This window comes from Cervus canadensis, chromosome 27, assembly GCF_019320065.1.
Source record: "Cervus canadensis isolate Bull #8, Minnesota chromosome 27, ASM1932006v1, whole genome shotgun sequence".
NCBI classification, from domain to species: domain Eukaryota; kingdom Metazoa; phylum Chordata; class Mammalia; order Artiodactyla; family Cervidae; genus Cervus; species Cervus canadensis.
In genome coordinates this window covers 38,673,765-38,695,618 of record NC_057412.1, presented here as the reverse complement: position 1 = coordinate 38,695,618, position 21,854 = coordinate 38,673,765, and the positions used below count along the sequence as shown (strand labels likewise).

Below are 21,854 nucleotides of genomic sequence, written 5' to 3'. Positions count from 1 at the left end.
AGACTTTTGAACTCTGTGGGAGAAGGTGAGGGTGGGATGTTTCAAAAGAACAGCATGTATACTATCTATGGTGAAACAGATCACCAGCCCAGGTGGGATGCATGAGACAAGTGCTCGGGCCTGGTGCACTGGGAAGACCCAGAGGAATCGGGTGGAGAGGGAGGTGGGAGGGGGGATCGAATTGGGAATACATGTAAATCCATGGCTGATTCATATCAATGTATGACAAACCCACTGGAAAAAAATAATAATAATAATTTTTAAAAAAAAGGAAAAAAAAAATTCTTTCATTGACAAAAAAAAAAAAAAAAGAAATGGAGGTTGAGGTAGAGATAGAAAGATATGCAATACTGATAAGTTAGAAAAATGTAATACAGGGAGGTGTGGATATAGATACAAATATCTATGAAAGTATGTATATGTATTTCATGTTATCTGGACATACACGTGAACAAATAAATAATGCATGACTACATCTACAGAGCTAAATACAAATACTGTATTTGTACATTATCTATCAGCAGTGTCAATCCGTTAAAAGTTATTGAAATGGGATATGATTTTATCATAGTTCTGTCTATGAAGAATAACCTGGCAACTATGTTTAGGACTTTTGAGTACCAACATGATAAAAGGAGAGCTTTGCAAAACACAGAGGCAGATAGCTTGTAGGATAAGGTCCTCGATGCATCAATAAGTAGGTGTATGGAATTTCAGTGTTGTAAAAGGAAAGGCAGGAGTGGACCCAAAGATAGGTCTCTCATTGCACCTATAGAGTGAGATGAAAACTAATGGTAAAGACCTTGAAGACACAAAATATACAAAATCTTGCTCATTTTTTTGTCTTTTCCAGCCACCCACTAGGCACTGTGACATTACATCAAGTTAACATTATTTGAACTTTTGTAATATGCATTTGAAATCATGTAAACACTGCATGCCAGAAAGACTTATATATTACTGATTTATTTGAAAAGTTTCCCTTTAAAAAATCTAGCAAGATTGACCATTTCCTTCCTATTCTGCCGCTTTCCTTTTTCTTTAAGCCCATCCCAATTTAATTCTTCAGTCTCATCTAGCTTTCTAATTAGCAAAGGTTTTCAGATTATCCTACAAAATACAGGCACAACTGGGAAGTGACATCACAGACAGTGAGAGCCAATTCCCTCTTCTTGTTGCTCATGGACAATGACTGGGCTAAGAGCATCCTCTTAAAAGTTGACTCTCCCTTCACTGTCTTAACTTGCTTCTCATTTTTTTTCATTCCTTTTCCCATTCTTTTTTATTTTTCTCTGGAATATTACTGTTGAATCCCCATGGTGATGGGGGAACTCACCATGTCCCAATAAAGTGGAATGAAAGACCTCTTGGTCTGCAGCAGAATTCTTGTGATTTACATCATTTCATTCAAACACAAACATTGCATCCATTGTGGATTTATATGCAGTTAATCTCCAGGCTGTGCAGCTATATTACTACCGAAGACAACAGAGTCAAATCCTATTAGAGGAATATTACTACTTCCATGCCTAATCATTTTGTAAATCTATACTATAGAGCACACAAGTATGTGAAATATTTTAATTTGTTTCCTGCTTCAGTTATTCTAATGTGACATGAAAATTGTTGAGAGTTCCTTGCATTTTTTGAACAGTATACATGAATATCTTAAGGAGTATGTTAGTACTAACAACTTAGGTCAAAACACGAGAGTAATTATAACTGCAAAAAACCTTGAACCCTAACCCAATCTGAACCACGTGTAATCTGCAGTTTTGTGACTATATCAGTAAAAAAAAGAACTGATAATAGTATGAGATCTAAGCATTTCTCTTTAATACTTTTGTCAGTGAATCTATGACTTTCTTATTTCTCAGGCTGTAGATGATTGGATTTAACAAGGGAATTATGATAGTGTAAAATAGAGAGTCCATCATATCTTCATCATCAGCCTGTGTGGATCCAGGGCGCATATACATGAAGAGAAGAGACCCATAGTATAAAGAGACAGATAGGAGGTGGGCTCCACAGGTGGAGAAGGCCTTTCTTATGCCTTGTCCAGACTTCTTTTTCAAAACCATATAGAGAACAAGTGCATAAGAGACAAGAACAGTCATAATGCTAAGCACCTGTATTGACCCAGAGGAAATAAACACCATTAGGACATTAACTGAAGGATCGGTACAAGAAATCTTAAACAATGGCATGATGTCACAGTAAAAGTGATGTATTATGTTAGACTTACAGAAGGTTAACCTGAATAAAGCACCTACATGAATCATGGGATGAATAAGTCCTGCTACAAATGATGAGACTAACAGCTGGATGCATAGTCTGTTGGTCATAATCACTGGATACAGTAATGGTTTGCATATGGCCACATAGCGATCATATGCCATTGTTGCAAGCAAGAAGCATTCCGTGGTTCCACCAAATGCAAAGGAAAGAAATTGTAACATGCATTCAGAGAGAGAGATCATTTTACTGCTAGCAAAAAAATTGACTAGCATCTTGGGGATCACTGTGGATGATATCCAAGAATCCACGAAGGCTAAACTCCCAAGGAATAAGTACATGGGGGTGTGAAGGTGAGGGTCATTGTAGATGAGATAAATTAGTCCAAGGTTTCCCATAGTGGTGATGAGGTATATCACCAAGAACAACAGGAATAGGGGGATTTGCCACTCCGGTTGATAGGGAAGTCCGGTGAGAAGAAACATTGACAGCAGAGTTGCATTTTTAGTATCCATGCTCCCTGAAATGAAATGCAGAAAGTGTAAGATGTAAGTAGATGTAAATGACCCCATGGACTCTATCCCCCAGGCTTCTTCATGGGGATTCTCCAGGCAAGAATGCTCGAGTGGGTTGCCATGCCCACGTCCAGGGGACCTTCCCAACTCAGGGGTCGAACCCAGGTCTCCCACATTGCAGGCGGATTCTCTCCTCTCTGAGCCACTAGGAAAGCCCAAGTAGATGTAAGCTTTATAAAAGGAATATTGAGAGAAAGTAATTGAAACAAAGTCATACATTTATCAGAGTGCCCTTAAATGTGTTTTACTAGCATACCCTCTCCAGTATTCTTGCTTGGGTAATCCCACAGAGGAGCCTGGTGGGCTATAGTTCATGAGGTCGCAAAATGTTGGACACAACATAGCGACTGAGCAATGACAGCAAACAGCAGTGGAAACTAATTTCGGATATTGGTGTAGTGGAAAATGCAATTATTGCTTTAAAAATGTGGACGAATGAAAGGATTTAGAAAACAGGAAAAAGACTCTAAACATTAGCTAAATTTATGGAGATAATTGAATGTGTGAGGGACATTCTGTCTAGCATATGGATGAGATTCCAGGGAAAAGAAATTTGAAGTATTACAAAATGATTTGGATGCCATGTGAAAGATCTTGAACTTTGTCAGACAGCAGGCATGCACTGAGGACTCTTAATACAAGGAGCCACATTTCATTTTTTAAAATAAATACTTGGTAGTGTAGAAATACTCTGTAGGGAAGGGAAACTAGTGTCAGGAATACTAATTAGGGGGCTGATACTCTTATTGGATGGTTCTCAAATCAGAATACACATCAAAATTGGTGAAATATTTGTACAATATACAGGTTATTCAGTATTATTGTAAATGTATGTTCAAGAGGGCAAGAATGCAGCTCAACAATCTGCACTTCAAAATTTCCCTCCAGTTGATTCAAATTCATGTGATGCTCTAGAATCTCTGGTGTAATTTACTACTAGCACACCCACTCCAGTATTCTTGTTTTGGAAATTCCACAGACGAGCCTGGCAGGCTACAGTCCATGGGGTCACCCATGATGAGGAGGAAAAAAAAGACAGAAATAAGTCAGAATGTAGAGTCACTAAGACTCAGTAACTTAGATGTTTTCATTAAATGTTGGCAACACTGGGAATCTTTCTGTTTTCTTTTCTTCAAAATTCAAAGATTATCTTCCTAGGGAATTTGTGTGTGACACAGGGAATTTAATTTTAAATTTTACCTTAGAAACTTTGACTGTTTTTAAATATATTGACATTGCTGGAAAGTTCTTTCCATAATTAATTAAAAGTTGATTTATATGTTTTATTAGAGTGATTAGAGCTGGTTTTCTCTAGAAATCCTGCTGCGTTTGAGAGCACTTTCTTCTCCACCAGTTTTTCTAGTAAAATAAAATTCTGCCAAAGACTGGAGCCTAATTCAAGTGATATAAATAACCAATGCCAGTAATTCTCGTTGTCAAATGTATTTTTATTTGGAGTAGGCTCCCTTCCTTGCAATTCCAAATTAAAGGATAATTGAAATTGCTCAAATTCAATATGCATGTGGGTCTTTATTAAGTATAAACTTGGAAGGAGCAATAGGAGAACATTTTATGCATATTTCTTACAATATATATTAAAATACTGAATAAAAGTATTCTCAGAAGTAGGTGAGAGAATAGAGAAATTAATATGTAAGTGACTTACCTTAAAAGTAGAGTCAGAACCTGAGATTAATTAGGAAGAATGAAACTTTTAATCAGAACACCCAGAAAAATTTCTTATGTAGGAAACATGTGACCTATATTTACAGCCAGGTTAAATTCTTTAAGATTCTAGTTCATCAAAATTTATGAAGTCTTTATAGTTATGTTAGAAAGATAATGAATTATCATTGAAGAACAATTCATTCTTACATTTATATTGCTTATCCTAGATTTAGCCACAAAAATATGATATATAGATATGTCATTAATTATTAATTTTTTCACCTGCCTTTTTGGCATCTAGTAAAGCAATCTAAAATGATAGATTTTACAGAATTCTCACTGTTTTACCTAAGAATAATGTGCCTTGCAGAAGTTATTTCTCTTTTACCCATATCTTGTAAGAAATTGTGGAGATCCTTTAAAAGAGGTAAGCTTTTTATGTAGAAAATAATGCAGCATCACTGGAATGGTAATGACACAGGCACATTGATTTCCCAAGGTCAGGAAAATTTTGTTTGTGTAAATTAGCTTTGAACAGAAGAGTCAACCAATTATACGAAAGTGTTCTTTTTAAACCGAAGAGGAAGGAGTGAAGCACTAAAATTTCCTAGTATCATGCATTAATTCCCTTTAGGACAAAATTAAGTTGTTCCTCTGGGCATTATAGATTTGAACCTGTGGGAAAAGTCCAAGTTGTTCCACAGGGCATTACAGATTCTAAAATCATAAGCATCAAGTCGTTGTAGACAATTCTAGCTTCAACAACTGAAATTGTATTTTATGTCACTACCTGCCACAACAGGTGACACTTCTGGCATGTTTATGCAACCTTCCATTCATCCACAGATTTTGATGCTCTGAGTGCTTTGATTAGTATGGTCTTTTCTGAGCTGATTATACATGAATTCAATGAGGACAAAATTCTAGACTCCCTTCAGGAGCCAACTGCGAGAAAGTTGTCCTCCTCATGAAAACTATAGCTCACATTCCAGATCTACCAATAACTCCCCACTCTACTGTGAAATTTTTGGAGAAAAATTTTACTGGACATAGGTCAGGGGAAGGAGCAAAGCAAAAACAAAACAAAGGATCACGGTGGAGGTGGCCTCGATCAGTGCTTCTCCAACTTTAATCCCTGTGAATCTCCTGGTGATTTTCTGAAAATGCATATTCTGTTTCAATAGGTCAGGGCTGCATCCTGAGGGTCTACATTTCTACCAAGGTGATGCCTCTAGACATTTAGCATCCTCAGGGTTTTCCGTCATTGGCAGGCTTAGCTTGTCAGAGAACTAGTTCATTAGTGAAGTTGGGGGTGGGGTGGGGGGAATGGGGAAAAAAGGCAGATAGAGCTGACATGCAAAAGAGGGAAGCAAAGAGGAGCCAGAATGGACGTGGCAGGCCAGCATGGTTGGCATCCTAGCATGGGAGACTAAGCTGGGCACTTTTATCTTTATCTCATAGGAAAACTATTGAGGGATTTTGAACAGGGTGGTCACATGTTCAGATTTGCCTCTAATTGTTAACCGAGTACTTGGCATACAGAATTCATTTAGAAAAATAACATTATTTATGTCAAAAGGACATAATATGAAAATAGTAATATTGTACTTTGATATCTGAAGAGCAGAAAAATGTTTGACCTCGACTTGGGACTTGATTGGCAGCTAGAGGAAAAAAGAAGCATATATTTTGGTAGATTCTTGATGATAGTATTTCTAGAATTGTGCCAGTGAAACCTTAAAAAGAGGTGAAAAAAATCATAGATAAAGGAGAAGTCACTGCGAGAACTCAGCAGTGTAAGAGGATGGAGTAAGCAGTTTAATGTGCATTGGTTGCCTCAGCCTAACCCACACCTGACTTAGACACACTGCCCTCTTCAATTTCATGTGATTACCTTTAAAATCTTTTTGTTGCCTAATTATTATTATAAAAGTCTGTACCGCTACTTCCAATAGGAATAGTCTTTCCAGTTTTAGTTATTTTAATAGGTGGGTCATGGTATCTCATTGTGGTCTTCAGTTACATATCCCCAAGAACAATGGTATGGAGCATGTTTTTGTGTTATTTGACATATATACATTTAGTTTAGTGACATGTCTGTTTAAGCTTTTTGTCCTCTTTAATGGAGCTATATGTTTTCTTATTAGGTTTTGAAATTTTTTCATATATCCAGTATACAAGGCTTTTATCACATACTTTATTTACAAATTTTTTCTCTAGGGATATTTTTATTTCTTTTCCTTCTACAAGATATCCCACTTATCCATGATGCTGACTGAACCTAGGGAGCAAGAAATAACAACTTCTTTAGACTTTTTGGTAGACATTTGCCTGCTAGAAGATGAGAAATAAATCCAAAAAATTCCAGGGTCCACTTAATTTAGTGAAATTCTTGAGATTTAGTTGTGTGGGTCATGTGGAATTATACCTTCATAGATACAGATGCATTGTTGCATCTAGCCCATCCTGCAACCAAAAAGGAGACAGAACTCTTAATAGGCTACTATGGATTTTAGAAGGAACGTTATCGTTATTGAGTACCTTAAGAAAACCACTTTAGGAAGGGACCAGAAAAACTGCTTGATTTGGGCATGGCTCAGAACAGGTGAAAGATTTGCAAAAGATCTAGCCTTCTCTCCAAGCTGTGGTGCCACTTCGACCATATGATCCAGCAGAAACAGGTCCCTGAAGTGGTAGTGGAAGAGAGGGATGCTCTTTGGAACCTTTGGCAGGTCAAGATAAGTGCTAAACCTTAGGTTTGGAACAAAGCCCTCAGATCTGTTGCAGATAAATACTCTTCACGGGAGGAACCATAACTTCAAGGCCAATACATGGGGAAAAAATGGAAACAGTAACAGACTTCATTTTCTTGGGCTCCCAAATCACTGCAGATAGTGATTGCAGCCATGAAATTAGAAGATGCTTGCTCCTTAGAAGAAAAGCTATGACAAACCTAGACAGCGTATTGAAAGCAGAGAGATTACATTGCCGACAAAGGTCTGTATAGTAAATTTCAGTTCAGTTCAGTCGCTCAGTCGTGTCTGACACTTTGTGACCCCTTGGACTGCAGCAGAGCAGGCTTCCCTGTTCATCACCAGCTCCCAGAGCTTGCTCAAACTCATGTCCATCAAGTCAGTGATGCCATCCAACCATCTCATACTGTGTCGTCCCTTACTCCTCCTGCCTTCAATCTTTCCCAGCATCAGAGTCCTTTGTATTTTATATATAGACTTATTTGTATTAATTTTTAGATTCTATATATAAGTGATACCATATGATATTTGTTTTTCTCTGTCTGACTACAGTATAATAATCTCTAGGTCTATCCGTGTTGCTGTAAATGGCAGTATTTCATTAATTTATTGGATGAGTAAGATTTCATTGTTCCTGTATACCACATCTTCTTAAGCCCACTACCTGTTGTTGAACATTTGGGTTGTTTCTATGTTTGGCTATGGGAAATAGTGCTGCCATGAACTTTGCGGTGCATGTATCTTTTTAAATTAGTGTTTTCCTTTTTTTCAGACATATACCCAGGAATGGGATTGCTGGATCGTATGTTAGCTCTATTTTTAGTTTTTTAAGGAATATCCCTACTGTTTTCCATAGCAGATATACCAATTTACATTGCTCACGACAGCGTAAGAGGTTTCGCTTTTCTCCTCTGTCACACTTTGATGGAAGAAACGTAAACCTCTACCCATGAACCACTACACGAATGTCAAGAAAAGTGCAAGGAATAGGTGCTTTAAAAAATCATTAGGCTTTATTTTCAAGGTCACAACTCTTTGCTGCATCAAGAGCTCAAAAAATTCCTATCTATTTTACATATGGTGATGTAAGTTTCCATGTTACTGTCTCCATACACCTCACCCTCTCCTCCCCTCTCCCCAGGTCCATAAGTCTGTTCTCTATGTCTGTTTCTCCATTGCTGCCCTGCAAATAAATTCTTCAGGACAATTTTTCTAGATTCTGCATATAGATAGCCAGTGGAAATTTGCTGTATGTCTCAGGAAACTCAAACAGGCGCTCTGTATCAGCCTGGTGGGGGGATGGGGAAGGAGATGGGAGTGAGGTTCAAAAGGGAGGGGATATATGTCTACCTATGGCTGATTCGTGTTGAGGTTTGACAGAAAACAACAACATTCTGTAAAACAATTATCCTTCAATTAAAAAATAAATAAATTTAAAAAAATTCCTGCTAACACGACAGTCAACTGCTACTGCAGCTGTAGTTTCCCGCTGTCCAAAAGCTGATTACCAGACATTGGCACATAGAGGGTATCTGCTTCCCTATTCATGTCGTCTTGAGTCTGCTCATTCACTTGCCCTGAGAGAGAAAATAGCATCTGCCCTCTATTGCTTTCCAAATATTATATGAACCTGTCAAATTGAAAAAAATATAATTCACTATATATATAATGCTAGTTGTCAATAAGTTTATATAATATAATTTGTTAGTTTTGTAGCAATTTGCTATGGAGAAAAAGAAAAAAACACAAAGAGGTGAAACGGAGGGGAGAGAAAAGAAGGGAGAAGAAAGAAACACAAGAGTATAAGAACTTTACTCTCTTGTTTTAAAACATTCAGTTCAGTTCAGTTCAGTCGCTCAGTCGTGTCCGACTCTTTGTGACCCCATGAATCGCAGCACGCCAGACCTCCCTGTCCATCACCAACTCCCGGAATTCACTCAAACTCATGCCCATCGAGTCAGTGATGCCATCCAGCCATCTCATCCTCTGTCGTCCCCTTCTCCTCCTGCCCCCACTTCATCCCAGCATCAGGGTCTTTTCTAATGAGTCAACTCTTCACATGAGGTGGCCAAAGTATTGGTCTCTAATAAAAAGCAAATTATTTGGGGAGGTACAAATCATTTGGCTTTTGTCAGTAATTCTTTATTCAGTGAGGATAATGAATTTGCAATTCTTTCTTAAGAAGGAATTGGCATAACAAAAAATGTCCTTGCATGCTTTAAAAATATCTCAGGTTTCATTTATTCCTCAAAGAGAGTTGAGTGGATTGGTATATTTCAGACAAACATGAAAGCACATATAAGCAACATATACAACTCAATAACTTCTCATACATTTATAGCTATGTTTATGTGCTTTAAAATACTGTTTTCTGCTTCTGTTGGGCAGGATATTCTATACTGTCAGTATGTCAGTTTAGTTGCTATCAACAAAATCACTTTTTTTTTTTCCTGGGTAATTTCATGATGTTTTCCTGTCCTTTTACTTTTAACTTATTTGGAACTTCTTGGGGTCTTTATATTTAAGGTTGATTTTGTGTAAGCATTGTATAGTTAAGTGTTTGTTTTTTGGTTCAATCTTAGATTTTAAACATTTTTGAAGTCTTGTTAACACTCACTGTAAACCCTGTGAATCTCTTTATTTTTCTAGAAAAATAAAGGAAATATGAGAAGATTATCTCTTATTGCTATCAGATAAGTCTAAAATAGAGGGTACTTCCACAGAGGGGATAAACATCACATCATTATAGCAGGTGGAACATCTTATATATGAAATTCTCTTTGAAAATGATGGTACAAAAGTGGTACAAAAGTTGGCAATTAGTGTTTTTCTCAAGGGCAGATCTTCTTCCCGTTAATTTATTGAAATTATGCAATGAAGTTTTGCTTGTTTATTATCACTTTCAATCATTGTTCCCAAGGAAAGTGTAGGAAAAGGTCAACAATTCTTCATCCTTTGAAGGAAATGTTATGGTGATGTCTGCATCTACCTGTACAAAACAGGAGAAAAAGTAGACTATAATACAGAAGGTGAAAGCTTTTAGAATATTTACATAGAAGTAGAGGTAGGGAATATAGACACTTCTCTTTGACTGGTCTCTAAATATTTAGATATTATAACAATTTTGCTTCACTGATTATTTAAAAACAGTGGTTATCCTATTCTGATCAGCTGCTGTAACAAAATATCATACACTGGGTGACTTAAACACAAGCCATTTTTTTTTTTTACAGTTCTGAGGATGAAAAATTCAAAAGCAAGGTGCCAGAGATACAGTACCTGACCAGAAGCCACTTTTTAACTCATTGACCACTGCCTTCTCGCTGGGCTCACATGGCCTTCCATGGGTGAGCACTCATGGAGAAAGGTCAGACGAGGGGATGGAGAGAGAGAGAGAGAGAGTAGGAGAGAGCAAGAGCAAGGCACACTATATATCTCTTTCTCTTCTTATAAGCACACTAATCCTGTCATGAATATCACAAATATTCCACCCTTATGATTCCATAGTTTAACCCTAATTACCTCCCAAGGACCCCACTCCAAATAGTGCCACCTTGGGACTTCAGCATATGAATTTTAAGGAAACTCAAAATTCAATCCAAAACAGAGCTTCAGTAAACATGTTTATAAACCAACCGCATTAACATTAATAAATCAAAAACTCTATTGGTGGAGCCTGGCAATCTGTGTTTTAATAATATTCCTAGGTATTTCCAAGCCAACAGATTTTGAAAACCTTTTTTAAAGAACTAAAACAATCTAGCACGGGGATTATTGATGTGTACACATCAATGTGTACAGTGATGTGTATTGAGTGTACTACACTCAATAAGACTCTTCCATACTGTTAAACCAGACTTTAGAAATATAATACTAGTTTTAATTTGTGTTTCTTTGATTTTACCTATTAACGCTTTTCAACATTTTTGTTTGTATTAACGCTTTTGTTTCTTTGAATGCATTGCTGGTCAATTTTGTGAGCAATCTTCTGAATAGTATAAAGTATTATAAAATGGTGAAAAATGTATGAATGTACATGTATATAAAGAAAGAGGAGCTATGAATCCTTTTAAATCTCCAGATTAAGAAAAGCAAAGCATCTTCATAATATAGAGTATTGAGAAAGTCAATTCTTAGGTAGGTTGATAAGAAGTCCAGGGTCCCCGAGGAGAGGAAAAGGGTCTATGGCTCTCGAGAAGGAGAAGAGGACAAACATTTTTTTCTTTAAGCCCAGAGCTAATGATTACATAACAAAACAACTCATTGACTCAAGGATATGTTTTTCCTTATACTCTGTACCAATGATTATATAAGAACAATGTATCCTGCTGGAGGACATGCTTCTCCTTCTTAAGAACCTTCTGACTACTCGTGTCATTTAAGTTTCTCTTAAAAAAATCTAGCAAGATTGACCATTTCCTTCTTATTCTGCCACTTTTCTTTTTCTTTAAGCCCATCCCAATTAAATTCTTCAGTCTCATCTAACTTTCTAATTAGCGAAGGTTTTCAGATTATCCTACAAAATACAGGCACAACTGGGAAGTGACATCATAGACAGAGCCAATTCCCTCTTCTTGTTGCTCATGGACAATGACTGGGCTAAGAGCATCCTCTTAAAAGTTGACTCTCCCTTCACTGTCTTAACTTGCTTCTCATTTTTTCTTCATTGCTTTTCCCATTTCTTTTTATTTTTCTCTAGAGTATGACTGTTGAATCCCCATGGTGATGGGGGAACTCACCATGTCCCAAATAAAGTGGAATGAAAGACCTTTTAGTCTCCAGCAGAATTCTTGTGATTTACATCATTTCATTCAAACACAAACATTGCATCCATTGTGGATTTACATGCAGTTAATCTCCAGGCTGTGCAGCTATATTATTATCAAAGACAACAGAGTCTAATCCTATTAGAGGAACATTACTACTTCGGTGCCTAATTATTTTATAAATCTACATTATAGAATATACAAGTATGTAAAATATTTTGTTTCCTGCTTCATTTATTCTAATGTCACATGAAAATTGTTGAGAATTCCTTGCATTTTTTGAACAGTATACATGAATATCTTAAGGAGTATGTTAGTACTAACAACTTAGGTTGTTAGTAATTATAACTGCAAAAGTAATTATAACTGCAAAAAACCTTGAACCCTAACCCAATCTGAACCACGTGTAATCTGCACTGTTTTGTGACTATATCAGTAAAAAAAAAAACAACAAAGAACTGATAATAGTACGAGATCTAAGCATTTCTCTTTAATACTTTTGTCAGTGAATCTATGACTTTCTTATTTCTCAGGCTGTAGATGATTGGATTTAACAAGGGAATTATGACAGTGTAAAATAGAGAGTCCATCATATCTTCATCATCAGCCTGTGTGGATCCAGGGCGCACATACATGAAGAGAAGAGGCCCGTAGTATAAAGAGACAGACAGGAGGTGGGCTCCACAGGTGGAGAAGGCCTTCCTTATGCTTTGTCCAGACTTCTTTTTCAAAACCGTGTAGAGAACAAGTGCATAAGAGACAAGAACAGTCATAATGCTAAGCACCTGTATTGACCCAGAGGAAATAAACACCATTAGGACATTAACTGAAGGGTCGGTACAAGAAATCTTAAACAATGGCATGATGTCACAGTAAAAGTGATGTATTATGTTAGACTTACAGAAGGTTAACCTGAATAAAGCACCTACATGAATCATGGAATGAATAAGTCCTGCTACAAATGATGAGACTAACAGCTGAATGCATAGTTTGTTGGTCATAATCACTGGATACAGTAATGGTTTGCATATGGCCACATAGCGATCATATGCCATTGTTGCAAGCAAGAAGCATTCCGTGGTTCCACCAAATGCAAAGGAAAGAAATTGTAACATGCATTCAGAGAGAGATATCATTTTACTGCTAGCAAAAAAATTGACTAGCATCTTGGGGATCACTGTGGATGATATCCAAGAATCCACGAAGGCTAAACTCCCAAGGAATAAGTACATGGGGATGTGAAGGTGAGGGTCATTATAGATGAGATAAATTAGTCCAAGGTTTCCCATAGTGGTGATGAGGTATATCACCAAGAACAACAGGAATAGGGGGATTTGCCACTCCGGTTGATAGGGAAGTCCGGTGAGAAGAAACATTGACAGCAGAGTTGCATTTTTAGTATCCATGCTCCCTGAAATGAAATGCAGAAAGTGTAAGATGTAAGTAGATGTAAATGACCCCATGGACTCTATCCCCCAGGCTTCTTCATGGGGATTCTCCAGGCAAGAATACTCGAGTGGGTTGCCATGCCCACGTCCAGGGGACCTTCCCAACTCAGGGACCAAACCCAGGTCTCTCACATTGCAGGCGGATTCTTTACTATCTGAGCCACTAGGGAAGCCCAAGTAGATGTAAGCTTTATGAAAAGAATGTTGGGAGAAAGTAACTGAAACAAAGTCATACACTTATCAGAGTGCCCTTAAATGTATTTAGTACTAGCATACCCTCTCCAGTGTTCTTGCTTGGGTAATCCCACAGAGGAGCCTGGTGGGCTATAGTCCATGGGATCACTCGTGATAAGGAGAAAAAAAAAGATAGAAATAAATCAGAATGTAGAGTCACTAAGACTCAGTAACTTAGATGTGAAGGAGGTGGTCAGTGAAGGAGACAGGAGACAGAGTTGAAGAGATGGTCATTACATTGAACTTAAGAATTCATGTTTGGGTCACTTTGTAGAGAAAGCATCTTCTGAATATCTAGGTGGGATAGCTTAGTAGTATGAGTTTGTTAGCACTTAATATAAACAATGACTTTGGAGTATTTGGGTAACTGAAAGCATACTTTTGAATGACCTAACTATTAGAAAGTGTGCATAAGGAAAAAAGAGGAGGGTATAGAAAGAAAACTTCAGCAAATTTTATTACAAAAGTTTTGAAATAAATACATGTCATTTTAGATAGCTGAAAATGATCCTCTTTTCTACTACATGAGTCTTGGTACCTGGCAAAGGCTACCACTTACTCTAGAAGTCAAAGGAGCCAGAAACTCATTTTTCCATCCCCTTGCAACTAGAGTAAGGGGATTTTATCTAGGTTTGAATAGTCAAACATAGTAACATTGGATTTGTAACACCGAGCATGGAGGAAAGGGACAAGAAAACACGAATTAGGGTTGCAAAGTCAGCCAAGGCAGCCATATCAAGACCCTAGGAACTGCTTCTTGCATCTGCACCAGCTGCATCGTCAGTGTGAGCTGTGGCTTCTACAATTCAGGAGCTGCAATAGGAGCTCCTACTGAGCAAGTGTGGAGATTTGATTTGGGCTGCTGTCTCACTGTATTGTTTCTTCTGTTCCTGCCCATTTATCAGCAGATCCCTCCAATCTCCCTGGAATTTCTATGTAATGGTCAATTTCCATTCAGCTAACTAATTTTCTGTTACAAACAAGTGCCCTGGCTTTAGCCAAAGAGAGATAAGCCGCTGCTGCTGCTAAGTCGCTTCAGTTGTGTCCGATTCTGTGCGACCCCATAGACGGCAGCCCACCAGGCTCCACCGTCCCTGGGATTCTCCAGGCAAGAACACTGCAGTGGGCTGCCATTTCCTTCTCCAACGCATGAACGTGAAAAGTGAAAGTGAAGTCGCTCAGTCGTGTCCGACTCTTCACAACCCCATGGACTGCAGCCCACCAGGCTCCTCCGTCCATGGGATAAGGGAGAGACCTAAAAAATCTACTGAGCAGAGTAATCAGAGAAGCAGAAGGAAAAACTCGAGAGTTGGGTGTTGTAAACATAAGAGAAAAAAGGCACAAGGACATAATGAAGTGCAACACTGATTGGCAAAATGAATGCTCCCGTAGAACAAGGGGTGAACAGAGATCATTGAATGTGGGAAGTGAGAGTCATAGTGTCTTTAGCGAGAGAGTTTCCAATTTATGATAGAGTTGAGGCCATAGAAGAGTGAGAAATGAATGGGAAATATCACACATAACATGAGGAGAATGTTTTTGAGTACACCAAGAAAAAATGGATAGCAATTAGAATTTTTCTACTTCCTATAGACAAAAGGATTTTTTTTTCTGTAGAGAATTTAAATACATATTTTCTAAAATGTTTAGATACATATTTTCTCGACCTTCCCTGGTGGCTCAGGTGGTAAAGAATCTGCTTGCGGTGCAGTTAACCCGGGTTCAATCCCTGGGTTGGGAAGATCCCCTGGAGAAGGGAATGGCAACCCACTCCAGTAGTCTTGCTGGTACATTCCACGGACAGAGGAGCCTGGCAGTCTACAGTCCACGGGACTGCAGAGTCATACAGGACTGAGGGACCAACACTTTCACTGTCTGTCACACTTTCTGAAGAGAGGAAGGCACCTAGAAGAGAAAGAGTGTGGAAGTAGAAAGGAGCAATTGGGTGAGTTATTAAGAAAACAAGTGGAGAAATACAAAAAGCATAACAGAGACACGGATAGAAATCTGTTAGAAAGACAAGACAATGAAGATGGGCAGTATCAGATAAACACCAAGAGGGAAATATGGGGAAATTTTGCAGGTAAATATTTGTCTTAACCCTGGTTTTCATTAAATGTTGTCAACACTGGGAATCTTTCTATTTTCTTTTCTTCAAAATTCAAAGATTATCTTCCTAGGGAATTTGTCTGTGACACAGAGAATTTAATTTTAAATTTTACCTTAGAAACGTTGACTGTTTTTAAATATATTAGCATTGCTGGAAAGTTCTTTCCATAATTAGTTACAAGTTGATGTATATGTTTTATTAGAGTGATTAGAGCTGGTTTTCTCTAGAAATCCTGCTGCGTTTATTTGAGAGCACTTTCTTCTCCACCAGTTTTTCTAGTAAAATAAAATTCTGCCAAAGACTGGAGCCTAATTCAAGTGATATAAATAACCAATGCCAGTAATTCTAGTTGTCAAATGTATTTAATTTGGAATAGGCTCCCTTCCTTGCAATTCCAAATTAAGGGATAATTGAAAATGCTCAAATTCAACATGCGTGTGGGTCTTTATTAAGTATAAACTTGGAAGGAGCAACAGGGGAACATTTTATGCATATTTCTTACAATGTATATTAAAATACTGAATAAAAGTATTCTCAGAAGTAGGTGAGAGAATAGAGAAATTAATATGTAAGTGACTTACCTTAAAAGTTTAGTCAGCAACTGTGATTAATTATGAAGAATGAAACTTTTAATCAGAATACCCAGAAAAATTTCTTATGTAGGAAATGTGTGACCTATATTTAAAGCCAGTTTAAATTCTTTAAGATTCTTGTTCACCAAAACTTATGAAGTCTTTATAGTTATGTTAAAAAAATAATGAATTGTCATTGAGGGACAATTCACTTACAGTTATTCTGCTTATCCTAGATTTAGCCACAAAAATGTGATATATAGGTATTTCATTAATTATTAATTTTTTCACCTGCCTTTTTGGCATCTAGTAAAGCAATCTAAAATTATAGATTTTACAGTATTCTCATTGTTTTACCTAAGAATAATGTGCCTTACAGAAGTTATTTCTCTTTTACCCATATCTTGTAGGAAATTGTGGAGATCCTTTCAAAGAGGTAGGCTTTTTAAGTAGAAAATAATGCAGCATCACTGGAATGATAATGACACAGGTGACGATTCCTTGCACATTCATTTCCCAAGGTCAGGAAAATTTTGTTTGTGTAAATTAGCTTTGAACAGAAGAGTCAACCAATTATATGAAAGTGTTCTTTTTAAACAGAAGAGGAAGGAGTGAAGCACTAAAATTTCCTAATATCATGCATTGATTCCCTTTAGGACAAAACTAAGTTGTTCCTCTGGGCATTATAGATTTGAACCTGTGGGAAAAGTCCAGGTTGTTCCACAGGGCATTACAGATTCTAAAATCATAAACATCAAGTCATTGTAGACAATTCTAGTTTTAACAACTGAAATTGTATTTTATGTCACTACCTGCCACAACAGGTGACACTTCTGGCATGTTTATGCAACCTTCAATTTGTCCACAGATTTTGATGCTCTGAGTGCTTTGATTAGTATGGTCTTTTCTGAGCTGATTATACATGAATTCAATGAGGACAAAATTCTAAACTCCCTACAGGAGCCAACTGCGAGAAAGTTGTCCTCCTCATGAAAACTATAGCTCACATTCCAGATCTACAAATAACTCCCCACTCTACTGTGAAATTTTTGGAGAAAAATTTTACTGGACATAGGTCAGGGGAAGGAGCAAAGCAAAAACAAAACAAAGGATCACGGTGGAGGTGGCCTCGATCAGTGCTTCTCCAACTTTAATCCCTGTGAATCTCCTGGTGATTTTCTGAAAATGCATATTCTGTTTCAATAGGTCAGGGCTGCATCCTGAGGGTCTACATTTCTACCAAGGTGATGCCTCTAGACATTTAGCATCCTCAGGGTTTTCCGTCATTGGCAGGCTTAGCTTGTCAGAGAACTAGTTCATTAGTGAAGTTGGGGGTGGGGTGGGGGGAATGGGGAAAAAAGGCAGATGGAGCTGACATGCAAAAGAGGGAAGCAAAGAGGAGCCAGAATGGACATGGCAGGCCAGCATGGTTGGAATCCTAGCATGGGAGACTAAGCTGGGCACTTTTATCTTTATCTCAAAGGAAAACTATTGAGGGATTTTGAACAGGGTGGTCACATGTTCAGATTTGCCTCTAATTGTTAACCGAGTACTTGGCATACAGAGTTCATTTAGAAAAATAACACTATTTGTGTCAAAAAGACATAATATGAAAATAGTAATAATGTTTGATATCTGAAAAGCAGAAAAATGTTTGACCTTGACTTGGGACTTGATTGGCAGCTAGAGGAAAAAAAGAAGCATATATTTTGGTAGTTTCATTAATCAATTATAGTATTTCTTAGAATTGTGCCAGTGAAACTTTAAAGAGAGGTGAAAAAAATCATAGATAAAGGAGAAGTCACTGCGAGAACTCAGCAGTGTGAGAGGATGGAGTAAGCAGTACAGTGTGCATTGGTTGCCTCAACCTAACCCACACCTGACTTAAACACACTGCCCTCTTCAATTTCATGTGATTACCTTGAAAATCTTTTTGTTGCCTAATTATGCATACAAAAGTCTGTATCACTACTTCCAATAGGAATAGTCTTTCCAATTTTAGTTATTTTAATAGGTGGGTCATGGTATCTCATTGTGATCTTCAGTTATACATCCCCAAGAACAATGGTATGGAGCGTGTTTTTGTGTTCTTATTTGACATATATACATTTAGTTTAGTGACCTGTCTGTTTAAACTTTTTGTCCTTTTTAATGGAGCTATATGTTTTCTTATTATTAGGTTTTGAGAAATTTTCATATATCTAGTATACAAGGCTTTTATCACATACATGATTTACAAATTTTTTCTCTAGGGATTTTTATTTCTTTTCCTTCTACAAGATATCCCACTTATCCATGATGCTGACTGGACCTAGGGAGCAAGAAATAACAACTTCTTTAGACTTATTGGTAGACATTTGCCTGCTAGAAGATGAGAAATAAATCTAAAAAGTTCCAGGGTCCGCTTAATTTAGTGAAATTCTTGAGATTCAGTTGTGTGAGTCATGTGAAATTATACCTTCATAGACATAGATACATTGTTGCATCTAGCCCATCCTGCAACCAGAAAGGAGACAGAACCCTTAGTAGGCTATTATTCATTTTAAAAAGAACATTATCCTTACCGAGTACATTAAGAAAACCACTTTAGGAAGGGACCAGAAAAACTGCTTGATTTGGGCATGGCTCAGAACAGGCGAAAGATTTGCAAAAGATCTAGCCTTCTCTCCAAGCTGTGGTGCCCCTTGGACCATATGATCCAGCAGAAACAGGTCCCTGAAGTGGTAGTGGAAGAGAGGGATGCTCTTTGGAGCCTTTGGCAGGTCAAGATAAGTGCTAAACCTTCGGTTTGGAACAAAGCCCTCAGATCTGTTGCAGATAAATACTCTCCACGGGAGGAACCATAACTTCAAGGCCAATACATGGGGAAAAAATGGAAACAGTAACAGACTTCATTTTCTTGGGCTCCCAAATCACTGCGGATGGTGATTTGAGCCATGAAATTAGAAGATGCTTGCTCCTTAGAAGAAAAGCTATGACAAACCTAGACAGTGTATTGAAAGCAGAGAGATTACATTGCCGACAAAGGTCTGTATAGTAAATTTCAGTTCAGTTCAGTCGCTCAGTCGTGTCTGACACTTTGTGACCCCTTGGACTGCAGCAGAGCAGGCTTCCCTGTCCATCACCAACTCCCAGAGCTTGCTCAAACTCATGTCCATCAAGTCAGTGATGCCATCCAACCATCTCATACTGTGTCATCCCTTACTCCTCCTGCCTTCAATCTTTCCCAGCATCAGAGTCCTTTCCAGTGAGTCAGTTCTTCACATCAGGTGGCCAAAGTATTGGAGTTTCAGCTTCATCATCAGTCCTTCCAATGAATATTCAGGAATGATTTCCTTTAGGACAGACTGGTTGGATCTCCTTGAAGTCCAAGGGACTCTCAAGAGTCTTCTCCAACACCACAATTCAAAGGCATCAGTTCTTCAGTGCTCAACTTTCTTGATGGTCCAGCTCTCACATCCACATATATGACTACTGGAAAAATCATAGATATGACGAGGCAGACCTTTGTCAGCATTCTCTGCTCTTTTATATGCTGTCTAGGTTTGTCATAACTTTTCTTCCAAGGAGCAAATGTCTTTTAATTTCATGGCTCCAGTCACCATCTGCAGTGATTTTGGAGCCCCCCAAAAATATAAAGTCTGTCACTGTTTCCATATTTTCCCCCTCTATTTTCCATGAAGTCATGGGACTAGATGCCATGATCTTGACTTTTTGAAAGTTGAATTTTAAGCCAACTTTTTCACTCTGCTCATTCACTTTCATCAAGAGTCTCTTTAGTTCTTCTTCACTTTCTGCCATAAGGGTGGTGTCATCTGCATATTTGAGGTTACTGATATTTCTCCCAGCAGTCTTGATTCCAGTTTGTGTTTCATCCAGCCCAGCATTTCTCATGATGTACTCTGCATATAAGTTAAATAAGCACGGTGACAATATACAGCCTTGATGTACTCCTTTCCCAATTTTGAACCAGTCCATTGTTTCATGTCCAGTTCTAACTGTTGCTTCTTGATCTGCATACAGATTTCTCAGGAGGCAGGTAAGATGATCTGTTGTCCCCATCTCTTTAAGAATTTCCCACAGTTTGTTGTGATCCACACAAAGACTTTGGTATAGTCAATAATGCAGAAGTAGATGTTTTTCTGGAACTCTCTTGCTTTTTTGATGATCCAGCAGATGTTGGCAATTTGATCTCTGGTTCCTCTGCCTTTTCTAAAACCAGCTTGAACATCTGGAAGTTCACGGTTCATGTGTTGCTGAAGCCTGGCTTGGAGAATTTTGAGCATTACTTTACTAGCGTGTGAGATGAGCACAAATATATATCAAGCTTTGTTATTATTTTTCCCCAAGACAAATTTGGCAATCAGGGGTCTCATTGTTCCATATAAATTTTAGGTTATTTGTTCTATCTGTGAAAAGTATCCTGGATATTTTGATAGGGATTGCATTAAATGCACTGATTGCTTTGTGTACTATGGCCACTTTAGCATAATTAATTCTTCCAATCCAAGAGCATGAGATATCTTTCCAATTATTTAAGTCATTGTCAGTTTTATTTATCAGCATTTTAAAGTTTTGTATATAGGTCTTTCACTTGCTTGGTTAAGTTTATTCCAATTTATTTTTTGATGTAGTTTTAAATGGAATTGTTTTCTATTTTCTTTTTCTGATATTTCATCATTAGTGTAAAGAAATGCAACTGATTTCTGTTTATTAATCTTGTATCCTGATACCTTGCTGAATTAATTTACTAGTTCTAATAGGTTTTGGATGAAGTCTTGGTACTTCTCTATATAGAGTGTTGAAAAGTTATCTCATCTGCAAATAGTGACAGTCTCACATTTCCCTTTACAGTTTGAGTACCTTTCATTTCTTTTTCTTGTCTGGTTTCTGTGACTAAGACTTCCAATATGATATTGAATAGAAATGGTGAGAGTGAGCATCTTTGTTTCTTTCCTAAATTTCAGCTCTTCACCATTGAGTATCATATTGGCTGTGGGTTTGTTGTAAATGGCTTTTTGTATATTGAGATATGTTCCCTCTATATCTACTTTGGTGATAGTTAATTCATGAATGGATGTTGAATTTTATCAAATGTTTTTTTCTAAAATACTGAGATGATCATGTGTTTTTTTTTCTTTCTTTTTGTTGATATGGTGTTTACTGATTTGCATATGTTGAATCATCCTTGACCCTGGAATGAATCCAGCTTCATTATGGTGTATGATAGTTTTGGGTAGTGTTGAATTTGATTTGCATCTACATCCTTCAAAGTTATGTCTTTGGTTTTGGTGTCAAGGTAATGGTGGTAAACCTTAACAGAATAAATTTGGTAATGTTTTCTCACTTTCCATCTTTTGAAATAAGTTCTTTGTATGTTTGGTAAAACTTCCTAGTGAAGCTGTTCATTCTTGGATTTTGTTTGCAAGAAGTTTTTGACTATTTTTCTCCTGTTCTGCCATTTCTCTCTTATTCTCTATGTCTATCTAATTT

The 21,854-nt window shown here is 37.5% G+C and overlaps 2 protein-coding genes across 2 annotated transcripts; both read right to left on the bottom strand.

Annotated features, from left to right (window-relative positions):
• Positions 1 to 1,820: 1,820 nt before the first annotated feature.
• On the bottom strand, positions 1,821 to 2,750 carry LOC122428851 (olfactory receptor 5H2-like). Its single transcript, XM_043448980.1, has one exon. The coding sequence runs from the start codon at positions 2,748 to 2,750 to the stop codon at positions 1,821 to 1,823; it is 930 nt and encodes a 309-aa protein (XP_043304915.1).
• Positions 2,751 to 12,473: 9,723 nt separating this feature from the next.
• On the bottom strand, positions 12,474 to 13,403 carry LOC122428852 (olfactory receptor 5H2-like). Its single transcript, XM_043448981.1, has one exon. The coding sequence runs from the start codon at positions 13,401 to 13,403 to the stop codon at positions 12,474 to 12,476; it is 930 nt and encodes a 309-aa protein (XP_043304916.1).
• Positions 13,404 to 21,854: the final 8,451 nt, after the last annotated feature.